Raw genomic sequence first — 18,913 nt, forward strand, 5'->3', positions numbered from 1 at the left:
ATCAGTTCCCTGAAGAAGGAGGGTTTGTTTTTCATTTTCTGTTGGGAAAGAGGCAGGTTGAGCCTGAATGCAGATCCACACCATACCTTTAAAGCACATTCAAGTTGCATTTAAGGCATGTGACTTCCCCCAAAGCATCCTGGGAACCATAGTTTCCCCCTCACAGCTATGGCTCCCACCACCCTTAACAAACTACAGTTCCCGTGATTCTGTGGTGGGATTCATGGGCTTGGAACGTGCATTGAATGTGCTTTAAATGCATGGTGCGGAGGGGTCTGCCCTGAGATCAGCCTTTTGATTTCTGCCTCCCTTTGCGGGCTGGGCTCCCCTGCCCTCTCCCAGCCCTTCCATCGCCCCCTCCTCTGCCTTACCTTCCCATCCAGCCACCCTCCGGTCACAGGAGTGGTGGGCTGGGGGCTCCTCCTTCCCTGCACCCAGAGACCCTCTAGAAGCATCATCATCTAGCTTTTTTATGCCGAGTCGGGCCACCGGCCCATCTAGCTCAGCAATGTCGACACCAAGTTGCAGGGCCTCCCCAGGGGTTTTCAGGCAAGGGTCTCTCGCAGCCAAGGCTCCCTGGAGAGGCTCCCGCCTTTGGGGAACTTCTGCATGCAAAGCAACTGCTCTGCCACTAAGGAGCCGGGGGCCCTTCCCCAAAGGGAGCCTCACCCTTGGGATGATGCACCTTGGGGAAGGGTGGTCTCCTGTATTCTCTTCTCAGCGCCCCTTTTTTCCAATCAGCAGCTGCCTTCCTCCTCATGGCTCACTTTGGGCTGAACTGGGGGGTCCGCATGCATCTCCTCATCTGGACCTGCACCTTTCCTCCTCTGGGAGGACTTCCTTCCTGCAGAGCACACGCCAACATGCCTGCACACACTCCCTACCTTGGGAAAGGTAGACTCTCCTGCACTGCTACTTCCCTGCAATCTTCCAAAATGGAGGAGGAAGTGGCTCTCTCCTTCTGCCCCCTCCTCCTAGCCCTCTCTAGGAATGCAAGCACTGGTTTTAACCCTTGGAAAACCTCCCCTCCAAAAAACCTGTCTATCAAGAGATTCCTTTCTCTTGTGGGGAGAAGCACAGCTGGTATAGCACAGTGAGGAGGAGAGCCTGGCTGGGAGTCCAGAGCCTGTGAGTTCAAATCCCCCTCGTGTCAAGGGCCAGCTAAAGATCACCCCCACAGTGAGTGGCTCAGGGGTTACGTGCCCTGCCACCTGTGCAGCTGTGGGCAAGCTGCATAGTCCCAAGGAGCCCAGTTGCCCCCCAGCTGGCGGTTGCGGACAAGGAAAGGGCTGGCTTGTGCAGCTGTGGCAAGCATCCTCTTCTCACAGTTCCATCTGGTATTTGGAAGCACATCGCCTCTGGGCATGGAGGCAGAGCACAGGCATTTAATTGTGGATTGACAAGGCAGGGGTGGGAGGTATAAAATGAAAAGCCCTCTGGCAAGGGTCATAGCGCAGTAGCAGCACATCTGTGTTGCATGCCAAAGGTCTCAGATACTACTAGACCCATTACTACTAGCCCAGGGGTTTCCAAACAGTGGTCTGTGGATTTATGGTTGAAAGCAGGAAATGGCACTTGCATCTATTGCTTCTCTTTATTTTTTTCATGTTGTATTTTCATTGTATTACATTTTAAATCTATAGAATGCAATATATAACAAATAAAAAGGTGCAATTAAAAATACTGTTATGGGTTTCGGGGTTGAGATAGATGATTTCTATGAGTCCCCTTCCAGCTTCCGATTTGGAACCCTGCACCAGGTGGTGAGAAACCTGGTATGCTGAGTCTCTGGTAGTCTAATAGAGTGGCCAGGTAGGCTAATGGGTCTATCAAGTGCCCATTAACTGGCAAATGGACCAGGGCAATCCTATGGTTACTGAAACTCTTCAGAACAACCCCCCCCAAAAAAGAGGCTCATGTTTTTAGTTTAATGTCATCTATTATATTTATATGTTGGTCTCCGACCATAATAATAAACTTACTTGACTCCAGCTTTGCAGTGAATCAGACTGTTGATGTATCAAACCAGGATTGTTCACCTCAGCAAGCACAGCTCCCCCAAGGACGTAGGCTGCAATCCAATACACACTTACCTGGGAGTAAGTCCCACTGAACCCAGTAGAGCAGACTTCTGAGTAGATGTTTATTAGATTGCACTGTTAAGCAAAGACTTTCCCCAGCCCCGCCGCCTTTCCCACAGGTCCCTCTCTTGCCCAGAGAAGCCAGTTTTCCTATGTGAATGGAGACAAAACTTCAATTCTCCCTCCCTCCCTCCCTCCCCTGCTAGCTGGTACCCGAGGAAAGAGAGGTCCTCCGCTTGCCCTGGTGCAGGAGACGGTTGTGACCAGATATGACCCCAGAGGCTGAAATCCATTTCAAAAATTTATTTAAAATATGTCAGCAGAAGACCAGTGAATGTATTCCACAATGAGTTATCAATGGAAAAGGAAAAGAGCATTATTGACAATAATAAACACAATTAGGATCCAAGGATTAGGTGGGAAAAACAGTTTTGATTTAAAGCACCAGGTATGAAGCGCCTATACTGTATTTTATGCTACAATTGAATGTTATGGAATGCAAGTTGTTAACAGAAAACGTAAATAAAAGAAGCCTGAAAATGCAATCAAAAATCATACTGCACCCAGAACAGCGCATTACAATTGCTACAGCAGACAGAAAAGTTATTTGGTGGCCCGCCAGCACTATCGGCAATTTTCAAGTGGTTCACATGGGGGGGGGGGAGTTTGGGAACCTCAGCTGTAGCATTTCAATGTAAGAGAAGCAAATTGTTACTTAAACCAGAGGAGAATTCTAGATAACGGGCTCTTGCAGCTAAACGCCTGCTCCCGTCAGAGAATACTGAAGGGGACCGACAAAGGGAAAAAGACAATAATGGAGGGGGAAGAGAAATAGGCCTGCAGCATGCAGAGGACAAAGAAGTGCAATATATCGGGGTGACTGTGGGGAGAGGGGAAGAAAAATGATTTGCTTGGGGGAGGAGAAAGGAAGAACTCTCTCCAGCCCCTCTCTGGTTATCTACCCACAGCAGGCCCGATCCATTCTCACCCTCTTGTTGTCGACCTGAAAATGGCTAAAAAAACTGAACAAATTTCAGATGGAGACTCCAATCTGAAACCACCACGGCTGGCTCCACCATTAAGCCAAGTGAGGCAGCTAACGTAGCCATCAGTTACAGCTGTTGTGAACGGCCACCAATTACATAAATGTAAGCCTAAACAAAGGCATAAATTGCATTTGACAGAAACTGCAAAAATGTAAGCGCTTAAACGTAGTTCCCATACATCTTCACCCTTGGGTCCCCAGATGTTCATGGACTACAACCCCCATTGCCCTCGGGCAAAGGTGGCAGAGGACGACGGGACTTGTAGTCTAAAAACATGTGGGGACCCAAAGGTGAACAACAGTGCCATACGTTGCAACTTCTGCCTTTCAGTTCCATCAGACACTACACAGACATATATAAACTCTTGCCCAGCATCTGGTGAAGTAGAATCTAGTTAACAAAAGCTTTCACCATATTAATATTATGTCCCTTGTAGTGAAGGTGAGTGTCACGTGTGATCACGTACACAGGGCCCAGAAATCCATATATTGAATAATATACAATTAATCATGAAAGGTAGGCTTCACAGCTGATTTTTCCATTCATTTAGCCTAGCTGTGCCCAGCAAAGCAAAGCATGAACAAATCTTGCAGCTCAGCTTTCCCATGATCTCATGCTGTAGATAAGGCTGTTTTTGCTAGCTTGAATTCATGCACTCTTCCCCCTTGAGAAGATGAAGCCAGCTCTGGGCAGTTTCTAGAAGGGAGGGAGGCCCCAGCTGACGACAGATTCAGAAAGGAGGAAGAGGTCTGTTAAAATCCTAGGCTGGCAGGCTATTTTCTCCATTCTTGCTCTGGGAGGAGCATCCACCTGCCTGGGTAAACAGCCCAGGAGCAACTCCCTGTTACAAATCCTTTGGGAACCAGTGTAACATCAGTTGGAGATTGGCGTCTACAAATTTAGAGGAGCATATGTGTATTTCCTTGTATATATTCTATTTTTTGCATTCATATTCCAATTCACTGTAGTCTTTTCATGCATATGGCCTTGTTCACATTGGTATACCTCGAATCTGTTTTGACTGGGTCCTGAGTGAATCAGGTCCCAAGACTGAAACACCCCTCTTTCCACATTCCCTGAATTTCTAGTATTTTCCTGTTTTGGTTCTTTCACGCACAGTAACACTTCTGCTATAAATGAAGCTTTTTTCATGCTCATTGGATATCTGTGGCTTTCCTTTGTGCGGATTCTTTTATGTGAAGTAAGCTTACTGCTGTCACTAAAGCTCTTTTCACATTCCATATAGGGGTTCCCTCTTGTCGGTTTGCAGATGCACAGTAAGACTACTACTCACAGAAGCTCTCTCCACACTCCATACGTTTATATGACTTCATCCCTGTGGGTTCGTTGATGATGAGAAAGATGACCACTCTGACTAAAGCTCTTTCCACACTCCATGCATTTAAATGGCTTCTCTCCTGTGTGCATTATTTGATGACGAATAAGGTTACTGCTTTCACTGAAGCTCTTTCCACACTCCATGCATTTAAACAGTTTCTCTCTTGTGTGGGTTCTTTGATGACGAATAAGGTTACTGCTCTCACTGAAGCTCTTTCCACATTCCATGCATTTAAATGATTTCTCCCCTGTGTGGGTTCTTTGATGTTTAATTACATCACCACTCACACTGAAGCTCTTTCCACACATCATGCATTGAAATGGTTTCTCTCCTGTGTGGGTTCTTTGATGTAAAGTAAGACTACTACTCAGACTGAAACTCTTTCCACATTCCATGCATTTAAATGGTTTCTCCCCTGTGTGGATCCTCTGATGTAAAGTAAGATTGCCACTCACACAGAAGCTCTTTCCACACACCATGCATTTGAAAGGTTTCTCCCCTGTGTGGGTTCTTTGATGTAAAGTAAGATTACTACTCCGATTAAAGCTCTTTCCACACTCCATGCACTGAAATGGCTTCTCCCCTGTGTGGATTCTGTAATGTATGTTTAATTGCGATTTATAGCTAAATATTTTCCCACACACTGGACATATTTCCCTCCTATTTCCTTTGCGATCTTCCTTTGAAACCAGAATTTCACGGACTTCAGCACCCTGAGAAGTAGAGGATGTATTTTCCCCGTTCTCCGACTTACTTTCTTCACAGATTTGGGATTCTCTTTCACTTACTGACATCTGTTCCCATGCTTCACACTTGGCTTCTTCCAATGATACCGCCGATGGCTCCTGGTAATACTCATTGTTCTGCCAATCATCTGTTTGTGGGGAGGAAGAAAAAGAAAATATTTTTTTGAATTTCAAGGCAAAAATAAAAAGGAGGGGGAAGTCTCATTACAGATCAAGTCCAATTAGCTACTTCAGTGATTTTAATATATTCAAGTTTATCCCCCATTCTATCTCTATGCCCAGCTGAAATGGAGGTTTCCTTCTGAACATGCCAGAATCCAAGACAAAAATATCAATTCCTTTCCAGTCCATATCCCTCTTGACGAAAGTAGGTGCATGTACAGTATATCTACTCCCTCCCTCCCATGTAATAAATTCCAACAAGATTATGCAGTGAGAAGTTGTGGAAGGGATTGACATGCAGAAGGGCTGAGTTCGAATCTCCACACAGCCATGAAGCTCACTGGGTGACCTTGGGCCAGTCACTGCCTCTCAGCCTCAGAGGGAGGCAATGGTAAATCACCTCTGATACTGCTTACCATGACAACACTATTCATAGGGTCACCCATAAGTCAGACTCCACTTGAACGCAGTCCATTTCCATTGCACAATGCTCATCAGGAGAACTCACGGCCTGATTGGTCAGTCTGCCCTGGATGTTATCACACAGTGTCTTGGTCAACCCGGTTGGAGTCAGCTAAGTCAGTTTTCTCCATTATGTTTAATGTGAAATCTCAGCTTAGAGTGTTTCACAGATCAGCTTACAGATCATACCAAACTCTATCTCTACGCAGCATAACTAGGCATGACAACTCAAGCTAAGATGTTGTCGCAGCAGTTAGACACTGCCCTTGAGACCCTCTCTCTTTGCATGGGGGAGGTTTCTCTGAATGGGACTGGGGTAGCAAGTGGGCACAGGTTGATCAGTTGGTGCTAACTGCTCGTGCCTGCACATCTGCCTGTGCGTCCTTGGTGATGGGGTGGAGGCAGGTCAGCCAGATTCTCCTTGGACACTGCCTCTAGTTTAGCCTCAGATTCCTTCTCCTCGCTACGAGCTGTGGTTTGGGCGACAAGAGAGGGCCGAGTGGAGGAACAGGGGCTGGCTCATTGTCAGACAAAGTTTCTCCAGTTATAACTGGAACTAAGGGGGTGGAGCTGTCACTGTCTAAAGTGCTGAAGCCTTCTCCTGTTTCAGCCCCCTCCCACTGCAGCCCACCGGGCCCCTCCCCAGGATCCCAGGCTTCGTCCTCCTCCTCCTCACTCCCAAGAACTCTCCATGGAGCCCATGACACACAGGAACAGAGAAATCCTTCAACTCCTAGACCAACAAGGGCCCCACAACACAGCAATATGGCTACCTGTTGATGTCTCCCCTTCTTGGTAATCCAGGATAAGGGAATCTTCTCTTATTTTCCAGCAGGAATCGAGATCTGTTTCTTTCAACCAAACAGACAAGACTAATTACTTTTGCTTACAAAACATCCAGACATTCCAAGTCAAGCAATATGAAGCTAAGACTATATGAAGCTCACATGGGATGTAAAACTCAGCCTGGGAGCCATCTCTCCTTCTCCAAAAGTGAGTCAGGACTGTCCTTTGATTTTTTAAAAATTTTTTTTAAGGATTCTCCCTCATCAAAAGTTCCCAGGGTGTGTTAAACAAGGTAAGTGTAAAGAAAGTCTGGTTTTGCTGCATGTTTGCTAATAAAGATGGTTCTGTGGCAAGGAATTGTGGGGGAAACATCTTGCGTGAATTAGGGCCTATAGCAGGCCGCGTGACTGTCAGTTCTCACAGTTGAATCCAGTTAATTAAGCAGTTAGTGAGAACACCTGCTTATCAGCTTGAGACTGGTACCTCAAGGCCATAGGCCTGGGAAGGTTGAAGAAACTGTGCGACCCTTAGGTGTGGAAGCTCTATAAAATTTCATCATCAAGAAGCCCTCTGATTGACTAATTAGTTCCTGGTTGTTGCCAGGCTTTCCCCCATAAAAGTAGAGTTAAGATTTTGGTCTTTGTTCCACAACGTTCCTTGGTGTTACCTGATGTTGGGGTTTCATCTTCCTAATTCTATCCAGGCCATACATTCTTTGGGGATATGTGGAACCATGAAGTTACTTTGCTGGCCTTCCTACGAGCACAGACTAAGCTAGGCAGATTTGTCATTTTGCCCTGTGATTTGAACTCTATGCATTTTACCTAACCTTCTGGGTGTTTGGTTTTAAGAAATATTTTGCTGCTATACTTTTGCATTTGTAATTTTATTTTAATAAAGACTACTTCTAATTTATCAGTGTGTGTTCACTGTAGGGGAAACGCGACTCTGAATCCAGCACCTTGACCATTTAGCTATATAGTTATACAGACTACCGTATAACTGGGTATTTTGCCTTAAGGCTCCAAGGAAAGGAGTGCATCTCTGTCTTTTGTAATCCTTGGTAGGTCTATTTCTGGCACTATGGGTTTCACCTTGGCCCAGAGTGGTTTAAAGGGTGGTGGAAGTCTACCTACCATGCAGGGTTGGTGTTGGTTTAACTCAGCCCGGGTAAGGGAGGCACGGGTTGTGCCTGGCCAGGATTCATTGCCCTGGAGTTGGGGGTTGACCCTAGGAGTTCTTCACTATATGTAGTTATAACAGATAAACTTTTACACTGTTCCAAATGGAACAGGACAGTACAAATTCCACAAAAGTGGTGGGTCCCTTAACTGTCAAAGGCCAAGATAGAGATAAAGATATTACATCTTCAGCATACAGTGAAAGCTGTACAACAAAAACTAAACACACTTCCTTGGGGAGGGTGTTCCATAATTCAGGGACTGCTGAGCTGCCAATCCCTGCATTTGAGGGTGGCAGCGCTACCAAGACATGCAGAGGGGGCTCCCTTAATACCCAAGAAAAGCTCAGTAGGGGATTGGAGACGATCCTTCAGAAACTGGGGCCTAAGTCTAACGTGAGCAACCTGAATTAGGCCCTGAAACAAATTTGTAACCACACATGAGAACATAAGAGCCTGCTGGATTAGGCCTACAGTCCATCTATTTCGGCATTCTCACGGTCGCCATCCAGGTGCCTAAGGAAAGCCTACAAGCAAGACCTAAATGTAACAGCACTCTGCTCGCCTGCGGTTTCCAGCAACTGGAATTCAGAATCATACAGCCCCTGACAGTGAAAGTAGAACACAGCTATCAGGGTTAGTAGACATTAATAGCCTTTACCTTCCATGCATTTTTAATATTTACCGTATATTCCGGCGTATAAGACGACTTTTTAACCCTGGAAAATCTTCTCCAAAGTCGGGGGTCGTCTTATACGCCGGATGTCGTCTTATTAGGGTTGCCATATTGCCCGGATAGCTGGGTTTTACCCGGATTCTAAGCATGCCACCCGGCGCCCGGCTAGCCCCTTAGGTGGCCCGGATTCTCAGCTTTCATTTAAAAAAAAAATTAAGTTTCTAGGTGGTGCGGTTCTCGAGATATATATAAAAACGTCAGGCACCCCCCCGGTTAAATCTTTTTTTAAACTACTGTATAGCACTTCGTAGCTTTAACCCCGCCCGTTCAGGATTTCAGCCAATCAGTGAAGTGTTTGTTTGGTGGCAGTGTCTGCAAAACCTCATTGCGAGGCCAGAAAATGGTGGTTTCCCCTCCTGTTTATCTGAAAATCTCATAAATTGGGTAGGTATATACATTTCAGTTTTTCCCCCTCTTGCGTGTAGGAGTCAGATCCTGGGCAGTGTTTTGAAAACCTTCCCAATAGTTGCTTTTGGGGGTAAAAACAGTGCTAATCCCATATGTCCAGAGTAAATCCTATTGAATTCAGTAGGAATTACTTTTGAGTAGACATGATTATGAATGTGCTGAAAATCAATGGGACTTTGGAGTGAATGTAAAAAAGAATTGTGTTTGTGTTCTCTTTCTGCCCCCCCCCCCAGTCCTATTTTAAAGCAAGTAGGCAGGGCTTACTTAGGTATTGCAGTTTTTATTCTGTAGGAAACTAATACTGGTTTTTAAAAAACTAATACTGATTTTTCTGCAATGACCAATTGGTTTGACAATAAACTATTATATGGGCTGTATGTATTTATACATCTGCAGTGTGTGTGTGTGTGTATGGAGTCTTTCCAACACCCCTCTGAGATAGGGTTGCAAACCAAGGCAGCTCACAACAAGAAATAAAGCCATTTAAAATCCAATAACCATAAAAACAAGTATAAACAGTTGCAAAACAGTGTAAAGTGGCATGATTCGGAATTTTGGGTTGTGTGAATGAAGTTGCTTATCACTTGAGGTTGCATTTCTGTCCCTGTTTGAGTAAGTTCCACTGAATACACTGGGACTTGCTTCTGAATAAATAAATTTAGGATTGCACTATAAATATCTTTACAGTTGGTGTAAATAATAAATATATTTGATAGTTATGCTTATATAAATATTTCTTCATTTATCATATTTTTGGTTTTTGGTTAGGAATCCTGACTGGTTGTGGGATGCTGAGTTTTTTGCCTTATAGGAATCTTGTTGTGGTTGGTATGGTATTACATTTAGGAAAGTGTTACTGCCTTTTGTGTTGTTTTTTTCCTATTTGCATTTCACTTATCTTTAACCTCACTCCGTTACAGCCATAGAAGCAACAGCAGCATATGCAAGATAATTAACTCCCATTAGTGATAAGAACAAGAATTTATCATTATTATTTCAATTAAAACAAGAGGCTTATCAATACTTTGAAGAGGACCAGATATTTATTTTCTTTCTGAGCCCAGGACTGGGTCTTTCATGATGCCCGGTGTGTGTGTGTGTGTGTGTGTGGGGGAGCAGGAGAGTAGTCGATAAGACAGACATCCTGGCATTGATAATCGAATTAGCAAGGTATGTGTGGGGTTGTTGTACACTTCCAGGCTCAGTTTCATTTTGAGTATGCAGGTGGAACCTGTGCAGATGTGGTTATCAAAGGAAGAAGAAATTTTGAGTTAAGCAAAGCTCTGCTTTTTGTTTGATTAAGCAGGGGTAGTCTTATACGGCGGGTATATCCCAAACTCTATATTTTAACTGGAAAAGTTGGGGGTCGTCTTATACACCCAGTCGTCTTATACGCCGGAATATATGGTATTAATATATCAAAATCCTGCCATTCCTTTAAGGAGCTCAAAGTGGCAGACATGGTTCTCCTCCTTCTCCATTTCATCCTCACAGCCACCTTGTGAGGTAGGTTAGGCTGCGAGACCCCCTAGGTCCTAGCCCAACACTCTAAGTTTGCTGACGACACTAAATTGTTCAGGGTTGTTAAAACAAAAAGGGATTGCGAAGAGCTCCAAAAAGACCTCTCCAAACTGAGTGAATGGGCAGAAAAACGGCAAATGCAATTCAATATAAACAAGTGTAAAATTATGCATATTGGAGCAAAAAATCTGAATTTCACATATACGCTCATGGGGTCTGAACTGGCGGTGACCGACCAGGAGAGAGACCTGGGGGTTGTGGTGGACAGCACGATGAAAATGTCGACCCAGTGTGCGGCAGCTGTGAAAAAGGCAAAGTTCATGCTAGCGATAATTAGGAAAGGTATTGAAAATAAAACAGCCGATATCATAATGCCGTTGTATAAATCAATGGTGCGGCCGCATTTGGAATACTGTGTACAGTTCTGGTCGCCTCATCTCAAAAAGGATATTCTAGAGTTGGAAAAGGTTCAGAAGAGGGCAACCAGAATGATCAAGGGGATGGAGCGACTCCCTTACGAGGAAAGGTTGCAGCATTTGGGGCTTTTTAGTTTAGAGAAAAGGTGGGTCAGAGGAGACATGATAGAAGTGTATAAAATTATGCATGGCATTGAGAAAGTGGATAGAGAAAAGTTCTTCTCCCTCTCTCATAATACTAGAACTCGTGGACATTCAAAGAAGCTGAATGTTGGAAGATTCAGGACAGACAAAAGGAAGTACTTCTTTACTCAGCGCATAGTTAAACTATGGAATTTGCTCCCACAAGATGCAGTAATGGCCACCAGCTTGGACGGCTTTAAAAGAAGATTAGACAAATTCATGGAGGACAGGGCTATCAATGGGTACTAGCCGTGATGGCTGTGCTCTGCCACCCTAGTCAGAGGCAGCATGCTTCTGAAAACCAGTTGCCGGAAGCCTCAGGAGGGGAGAGTGTTCTTGCACTCGGGTCCTGCTTGCGGGCTTCCCCCAGGCACCTGGTTGGCCACTGTGAGAACAGGATGCTGGACTAGATGGGCCACTGGCCTGATCCAGCAGGCTCTTCTTACGTTCTTATGTTCTAACCATTACACTGTACTGGCTCTGGGGGAAGCTGACAGGAGCTGTGGAGGGTCCTTTTCAGAACACTCTCCCTCCTGGGATGAAGGTGAACAAAGTGCCAAAGAGGCTTGCACAGAGATACTGCACACAAGCGTTTACTGATTCTCTCTCTGTATGTGCTCAATAAATATCCCAATTTTTAAAACATTTTGAGCATAACTTCATGAGTAAATCTGCCAAGATGCGCTGTTGGCACTGTCTAAAGATCCTAATTCACAAGAGTATGCGAGACACGGATAGTGGAGACTTGCTAAGAGTGTTCTTGCAGATGTTTGCATCTGAAGCAGTTTAGGGCTTAAAATGCCAAAGTGGACATCTTGAATTGGGCTCAGAAAACAACCTTGCTGTTTTAATATAGCGGTAACATGCTCACAACCTGCTGCCCCTACCAGCACTCACGTTGTAGCATTTTGCACCAGTTTGAATTTCCAGACCATCTTCAAGGGGAGCCCCATTACAGAGCACACTACAGTTGTCCAACAGTAGACCATAGCCAGGCCATCCCTATTCAGATATCTAGATGCAAGTGTCGAAGTCACCTGCAGAGAGATACCGTATACAAGCGTTTCTTGATTAAATATTAGATATTTAAATATTAAATATTAGACAAGCGCCATCTCTGTTATCTTTTCGGCACCTACTACAAGACCTGCCTCTTTCAACATGCCTTTTAAGCAGTGACCTTATCCCAGTCTGCACCTGTGTTGGAATTGCTTTTAAAGATGTTTTTCCAGCTTTTTTTTAAAGTGGTTCGTCAAGCTTTTTTTTTTTTAAAAAAGATGTTTTTAAAGATATTTTGTTTTAATATGTTTTAAAGGATGCTTTGTTGTAATATATTTTAAAGTCTGTTTTAATGATGTGTTTTTGGTGCTTTTGTCTGCTGCCCTGGGCTCCTGCTGGGGGGAAGGGTGGGATATAAATCTAATAAACAAATAAATATTGCCATAGTCAGCATATTAGCTGAAGTTGGGCATGGGTGCTGCTAGTTACTGAGGCCACTGGGCCTCCAGTGACAAAGATGGTCCCAGGGGCACCCCCAAAGCATTCACCTGCCTTTAAGCACTCACAACCCTTTAAGAAAAGCTAATTCTGCCAACTCCTAGACATGGGGACCGCCTACCCATAGCACTTCCATCCTGTCTGGATTTAGCTTTAATTTTTGGCCTATATCTAGCCCATTACTAGAGTGGGGGTCCTTGGCTAGGCTCAGGATTCTGCGATTCATCACTGCCTCCAGGCAGTGGTTCAGGACTTGCCCTGCCTAACCTGGTACTGAAACAGAGAGACAGAGTCGACTGTGCTTAGACTATTTTAATAAGGCTTTAGCCTTATTTTAATTTCCAGTCTATGACTCAGTTATAATTTGTGAATGAAAACAGTCTCGCAGCGGTAGCGGTGTGAGAAATTTTAAAGTGGAGGGAGATGTTTTGATGTGTTTTTAGTGCTTTTGTTTGCCACCCTGGGCTCCTGCTGGGAGGAAGGGTGGGATATAAATCAAATAATGAATGAATAAATAATAAAATTTGTCATGGAGAGAGCTTCCCACCTCCTACTGGCACCAGAAAATCAGGAAAAAAAGTATGAATCAGAAACAACCAGAGAATCTTCAAAATTGCAAATGCTAAACAAAGTGCGGAAGACCCCAATGTTTTCCAGTCCCTACTGGGGGTGCCATGAGCTTAGGCAAGGACCCCTCCCCCACCTCAAATGCTTGCAGGCAAGGTCCAGGTGAGTACAGCCCTGCTCACAGCCTGAGGCAAGCACAGCGGTGCCCACCTAGATTCTGCAGTCTGCCACCACCGACTCTTTCTGCTTCACTGCCTGCAAGCTAATCTTTGGACACAGGAAGGAAGCGAGAGGAGGCAGTGGGTGCTCCCAGGCTCCAGGGGAACATCTTTTCCCACTGGGGGTTTAGAGTACAAGTCACAGAGTTTCAGTTACCTGCTGGGGATGCAGAAGAAGATGTTCTGCTGGGGCCTCGGTGCACCTGCCTTCTTCTCCTACTGCAAGATAAGTCTTTTGGTCCTGGGGCAGCCGAAGGCAGAAGGGAGGGGCACTTTTCACATCAAATGACCAGAAAGGCCAAAGAACAGAGGAAGCTACATTATACCAGATCAGAGAATTTGTCCATCTAGCCCAGCCTTAGCTACGAGAACTAGCAATGGATCTCCAGGATCTCAGCCATAGAAAGCACCTCTTTCCCAGCGACTCCTACCGGATCATTTCAACTCTCTTGGAGCTGCCAGGAATTGAACCTAGGATCTTCTACATGAAAAGCAGCTACTCTCCCCCTGAGCTGCGGTCCCTTCCCAAACATCCAGGGCCCAGGCACCCCATTTCCATACCAGCATCCCTGCAGTGCAGTGGCACAGAATCATAGAATAGTAGAGTTGGAAGGGGCCTATAAGGCCATCGAGTCCAACCCCCTGCGCAATGCAGGAATCCAAATCAAAGCATTCCTGACAGATGGCTGTCCAGCTGCCTCTTGAATGCCTCCAGTGTCAGAGAGCCCACTGCCTCTCTAGGTAGTTGGTTCCATTGTCGTATGGCTCTAACAGTTAGGAAGTTTTTCCTGATGTCCAGTCAAAATCTGGCTTCCTGCAACTTGAGCCCATTATTCCGTGTCTTGCATTCTGGGACGATCGAGAAGAGATCCCGGCCCTCCTCTATGTGACAACCTTTCATGTTCTTGAAGAGTGCTATCATATCTCATATCATATTGCAAATGGCAAAAATACCAAATCCATATCTTCAATACTTATCAGTGAAGAAAAAAAAAGTGACCTTACCTACAGAGTCCACCGTCCCATAATCCTCCTCTACGACTTCCATGTGCAGAGCTCCTTGGCCAGGATCCAGCAGGGCCCACTCCTTCTCCATGGAATACACAGCCACCTCCTTGAAGGTCAACAGACTCTGGAAGAAGAAGAGGAAAACGTAATTCCTCCAAAATGCAACATTTCCCCTAATCTGAAAAGGGTAACGGGGTAGTTGCATGAAGGCTTTTTGTTGTTTTATCAGCCCCTATACCTAGGTCGCTCTGAGATCCTGCAGCGATGGCAGCCAACTCAGATGGCTTTAAAAGATTAGACAAATTTATGGAGGGCAAGACTCTAGCCTCTAGCAAGGCTCTGAGCAACAGTACTTGGAGATCACTGCTTTCTGGGTTCCTGTAGGCATCTGGTTGGCCAGGATGCTGGGCTAGGTGAGCCACTGGCCTGATCCAGCAGGCTCTTCTTGTGCAGCATGAAAAGTACACACAAAAAGCCATTCTTTCAGACCCACACAACAAAGACAGAGAGAACCTGGCTGTCCCCTGATTTTGTTACAGTATATTCCTTCAAGTCGATCATGACTTATGGCAACCCTATGAATCTTCTTTTGGATATATTCATTGGGTTTTCATGGCAAGAGATATTCAGAGGTAGTTTACCACTGCCTTCCCCTAAGCCTACGGCACCGGGTATTCCCAGACAGTCTCCCATCCAAGTACTAACCAGGACTGACCCTGCTTACCTTCCATGAGCAGACAGGATCGGGCGTTTTCAGGCTAATATGGCCGTCGACTTGTCCCGATTACTTACCTGATAGGGCTATCCAGTCACTCTTTCCACTCCAAACCCCTCAAAAAAGTGGCGATCCAGTCAGTGCCTTTGAGGCTGCTGCACTGCCTATGGGAGAGGTGAGGAATGAGATGGAAATTAGGCCACGACACGCATTAAAGCAGGGAGCAGTTCCCAAGTGCCTGCAGGGGAGAGATGAATGCCATCCTTTACACAAGCTTGGATTTTAGGGGTTTAAATATTATAAGCAGCCTGAAGCTTTTTGGGGGAGGTGAACGTCAAGAAGACTAAAGTAATGACAACAGAATATTTAATATAATTTAATATAACTTTAAAGTTGACAGTGAGGACATTGAACTTGTCAAGGATTATCAGTACCTCAGCACAGAGTCATTAACCAAAATGGAGACAATAGTCAAGAAATCAGAAGGAGGCTAGGACTGGGGAGGGCAGCTGTGAGAAAATTAGAAAAGGTCCTCAAATGCAAAGATATATCACTGAACAATAAAGTCAGGATCATTCATACCATGGTATTCCCGACTAATACTAAATGCACGACTAAATAAATGACACATTGCTTCCTTCTGTTATTTTCCTTCAAGCTGAGTTTGCCTCCAAACTATTCTCCATGCCTAGAAAGGTCTTGCCTCCTTCTCCACCCCTTTAGAGGACAGGCTGTACCTAATAGGCAAAAAACCTTGCAGTTTAAGAACGTACCTATAGCCCACAGGTATTTCTATCCAACTTTAAAAAGCAGGGAAATTGGGCAGCTATAGTGAATGCACCAGGGGAGCAGGAGACCTGAACTCCTCTCTGAGATATTGTACTGCCCTACAAATTAATGCAAACACAATTTTGATTGGTCTTTCACAGTCTAATCCACTTCCTGTGTAGTTTGAGACACAAACGCATCACATCAGCACCCCCATCCCCTAAATTGCACCCCGCCCCGCATAGTAGGGCTGCTCCCTTTCTGCCAAGGCCACCTCACCTGATCAGCCCCTTAACCTATAGATTCCAAGAGGGGAACTGGGATGGGTGGGGAACTCTCCCCCCCCCGAAAAAAAAGCATGTTGGTCGTTCCCCAAACTCACCCCAACAGCCCCCACCTTTGTGACTACCTTTGTCCATTTCTCTCTCCTCTTCTCCCCTTAAATATATTTTTCTTTTCTCGGGATGCAAAAGGTGTCTCTGTCTAGCTCAAGGGCGCAAAAGGAGCGGGAGGAGGGAGCACTTATTTATTTATTCCCTCCAGCCTCTCCCTGGGGAGTTTTTGGAAGGTCCTTAAGAAAAGCCTGGCTAGTTTTCAGGTCCTGATGACCCCTTGGATAGACGGGGGGGGGGGTGACCAAGCGTTTTTCAGGAAGTCCAAAATGTGTCTCCCGTCCAGTTCTGGCGCACAGAAGCAGCAACAGCAAATCCTCCCCATGTGCCGCCGCCCCCCCGGCAAAGCACCCTTCTCTTCTGCCAGAGCTGCATATCCCCCCTCCCCATTCCCTCTTTTTTGGGTCAGCAAAATCTCCCTCCCTCCAAATATATATATATATATATATATATATATATATATATATATATCAGTTGCACACCTCTTTGTTCTCTTCCTCCGCCCCAGGCCTCCTTCTCTTCCTGGAATATGGAGAAAGGCGCCATCCCACCCCTTCAGTGTTGGCTCCTTTTGATTGCAACTTCCTGCCTCTCTAGGAAGCGCACCGCGGTTCACTGGTCCGCTGGAGGACTGAGTAGCTCCCTCCACCACCACCCCTCAAATTTTAACATTCCCGCCTCCAAACCCCACCTCACCCATTTTGTTCCCTGTACTGGACTTGTGACTGGTGCTGATGCCACGTTTTGCACAAACATCCATTACACAAGTTGCAATCCTGGTTGGGGGAGGAGGTCAGAGAATCACAGGCAGGAGGAATTAAGTCTGGATTTGCACCCAGACCCGAGAGAAAGGTTCTTTTTTTTTTTTTTTGCTGCAAAAGCTCACCTGCGCCGCCCCCCCCCCATTGCAAAGCTCTGCTGCAAACTGCAACGGAGCTGGGTCGGTGCTGAAGCCGTTAGCAAAGGCGTTAGGCAGGCAGAAAAGCCCTTTCGGCTGGGGAGGGGGCAGAGATGAGGGGTCCCCTTGCAGCTGACTACGGGGGAGGAAGGCTGGGAAACCCCAGCCCTACTGGTCTCTCCCTACGCCCCCCGCCCCAATAATCTGCCATTTGAGTGATAAGGTCCTCCAATTTGATGGGGGGGGGCAAAGGATGAAATTTGCTGGAGCAGCTGCGGCTCCTACACAACAGCGGGGGGGGGTGGGAACTCGCAGCGAGCCAGCCAGCCCCTCCCACCTGTCAAAGGGGGGGGAACGGAGGGAGGAAATCACCGGCTTGCATACAGGGATGCTGGGTAACCTCTTGCAAAGCAGTCCTCCGAACTGAGTTCTGGCTCCTAGAGAGGCAGGGCAGATTTTTTTGGGGGGGGAGAAAAAGAGAGAATATGGGAGGGGGGGGTCTCCATTCATAATCCGGGAAGAGAAATTGGTCTGGAGAGGAGGACAAAGAGTGGCAACATTGTTTTTGGGGGGGGCAGAGAGGAAAAGGCAAGAAGAGACCCCCGCACTCCCCCTTTCCCTCTGGGTTTCCATAGGCAGGGGCCTGATCTGTGCACCCCAGTTGCAAAGTGGTCTACCTGCTACAGGGTCCCCCTTTCTAAGATGCTCTTTTGAAGCCGCCCCTCCCCACAGCAGAGAGACACTCACTCTCTTTCTGCAACCCGGGAAGGGGGCCTTGCTGCAGAGGAAACAGCCATATTTTTGGGGGGGGGATGCTTCCTGGGGGTGCTGTTGCAGTGCGACCTTCGTGCCCCAGAGCTGGAGGAGAGACCCCACTTTGGATTGCCAGAGAGGAAGAAAATTTTAAATGGGGAGGAAGAGGTGTAGACCCACATTGGAGGGGGGAATGACCCGCTGATGTCACAACGCAGAGGCGGGGAACTAAAATGGGCTGCCTTCAAGTTGATCCCGACTTATGGAGACCCTATGAATCGGGTTTTCATGGTAAGAGGTATTCAGAAGGAGTTTTACCATTGCCTCCGTCTGAGGCTGAGAGGCAGTGACTGGCCCAAGGTCACCCACTGAGCTTCATGGCTGTGTGGGGATTCAAACCCTGGTCTCCCAGGTCGTAGTCCAACACTCTAACCACTACACCACACTGACTCTCTGGGGAACTAAAGCCTGTGCTTTTTTTTTTGGAGGGTGAGAAGCTAGTTTCTCCTCTCCATCCCTCCTCTTGGTGGCCATAAGTTAAGGGACTGATCTGGTGGGTCTGCCTTAGCTGGAAGGAAACAGTCTTACTGGGTGTGTCCGTGTGAAAATGCCTGTGTTAAAATGTTCGAGTTTGTATTTTTCATGGTGAGTTTCAGTGGGTTGGTATGGCAAGTGGCAGTTGAAGGGCAGATAGGGAATTAACCTTTGAAGGGACAGGGACGAGTTTTTGAGAGGGCTAGCGTTGGATGGGTATTTTATTTATTTCCCAGTGTGGTGTAGTGGTTAAGGTGTTGGACTATGACCTAGGAGACCAGGGTTCGAATCCCCACACAGCCATAAAGCTCGCTAGGTGACCTTGGGTTAGTCACTGCCTCTCAGCCTCAGAGGAAGACAATGGTAAACCACCTCTGAATAGTGTTTACCATGAAAACCCTATTCATAGGGTCACCATAAATTGGGATCGACTTGAAGGCAGTCCATTTCCATTTTTTCTTCCTCCCAGTAGGAGCCCAGGGTGGCAAACAAAAGCA

General features: G+C 46.3%; 1 protein-coding gene and 1 pseudogene across 7 annotated transcripts in view; both read right to left on the minus strand.

Annotated features, from left to right (window-relative positions):
* The window catches only part of LOC133381740 (zinc finger protein 420-like), a 30,043-nt gene extending 13,228 nt beyond the window's left edge, over positions 1-16,815 (minus strand). For 2 of the 7 annotated variants that reach the window (XM_061621133.1, XM_061621132.1), the window contains exon 1: positions 768-878. In XM_061621133.1, the coding sequence (XP_061477117.1) occupies positions 768-865 (98 nt within the window). In that variant the 5' untranslated portion in view covers positions 866-878. Of the gene's footprint in view, positions 1-371; positions 644-685; positions 879-4,753; positions 5,341-6,609; positions 6,688-14,353; positions 14,481-15,148; positions 15,236-16,713 lie in introns of those variants that run through there. The other 5 variants (XM_061621135.1, XM_061621134.1, XM_061621138.1 and 2 more) reach the window with 4 other exon arrangements.
* Positions 15,013-15,131, minus strand: LOC133382563 (5S ribosomal RNA; annotated as a pseudogene).
* Positions 16,816-18,913: the final 2,098 nt, after the last annotated feature.

The sequence above is a fragment of the Rhineura floridana genome, chromosome 3 (assembly GCF_030035675.1).
Source record: "Rhineura floridana isolate rRhiFlo1 chromosome 3, rRhiFlo1.hap2, whole genome shotgun sequence".
Taxonomy (NCBI): Eukaryota; Metazoa; Chordata; class Lepidosauria; order Squamata; family Rhineuridae; genus Rhineura; species Rhineura floridana.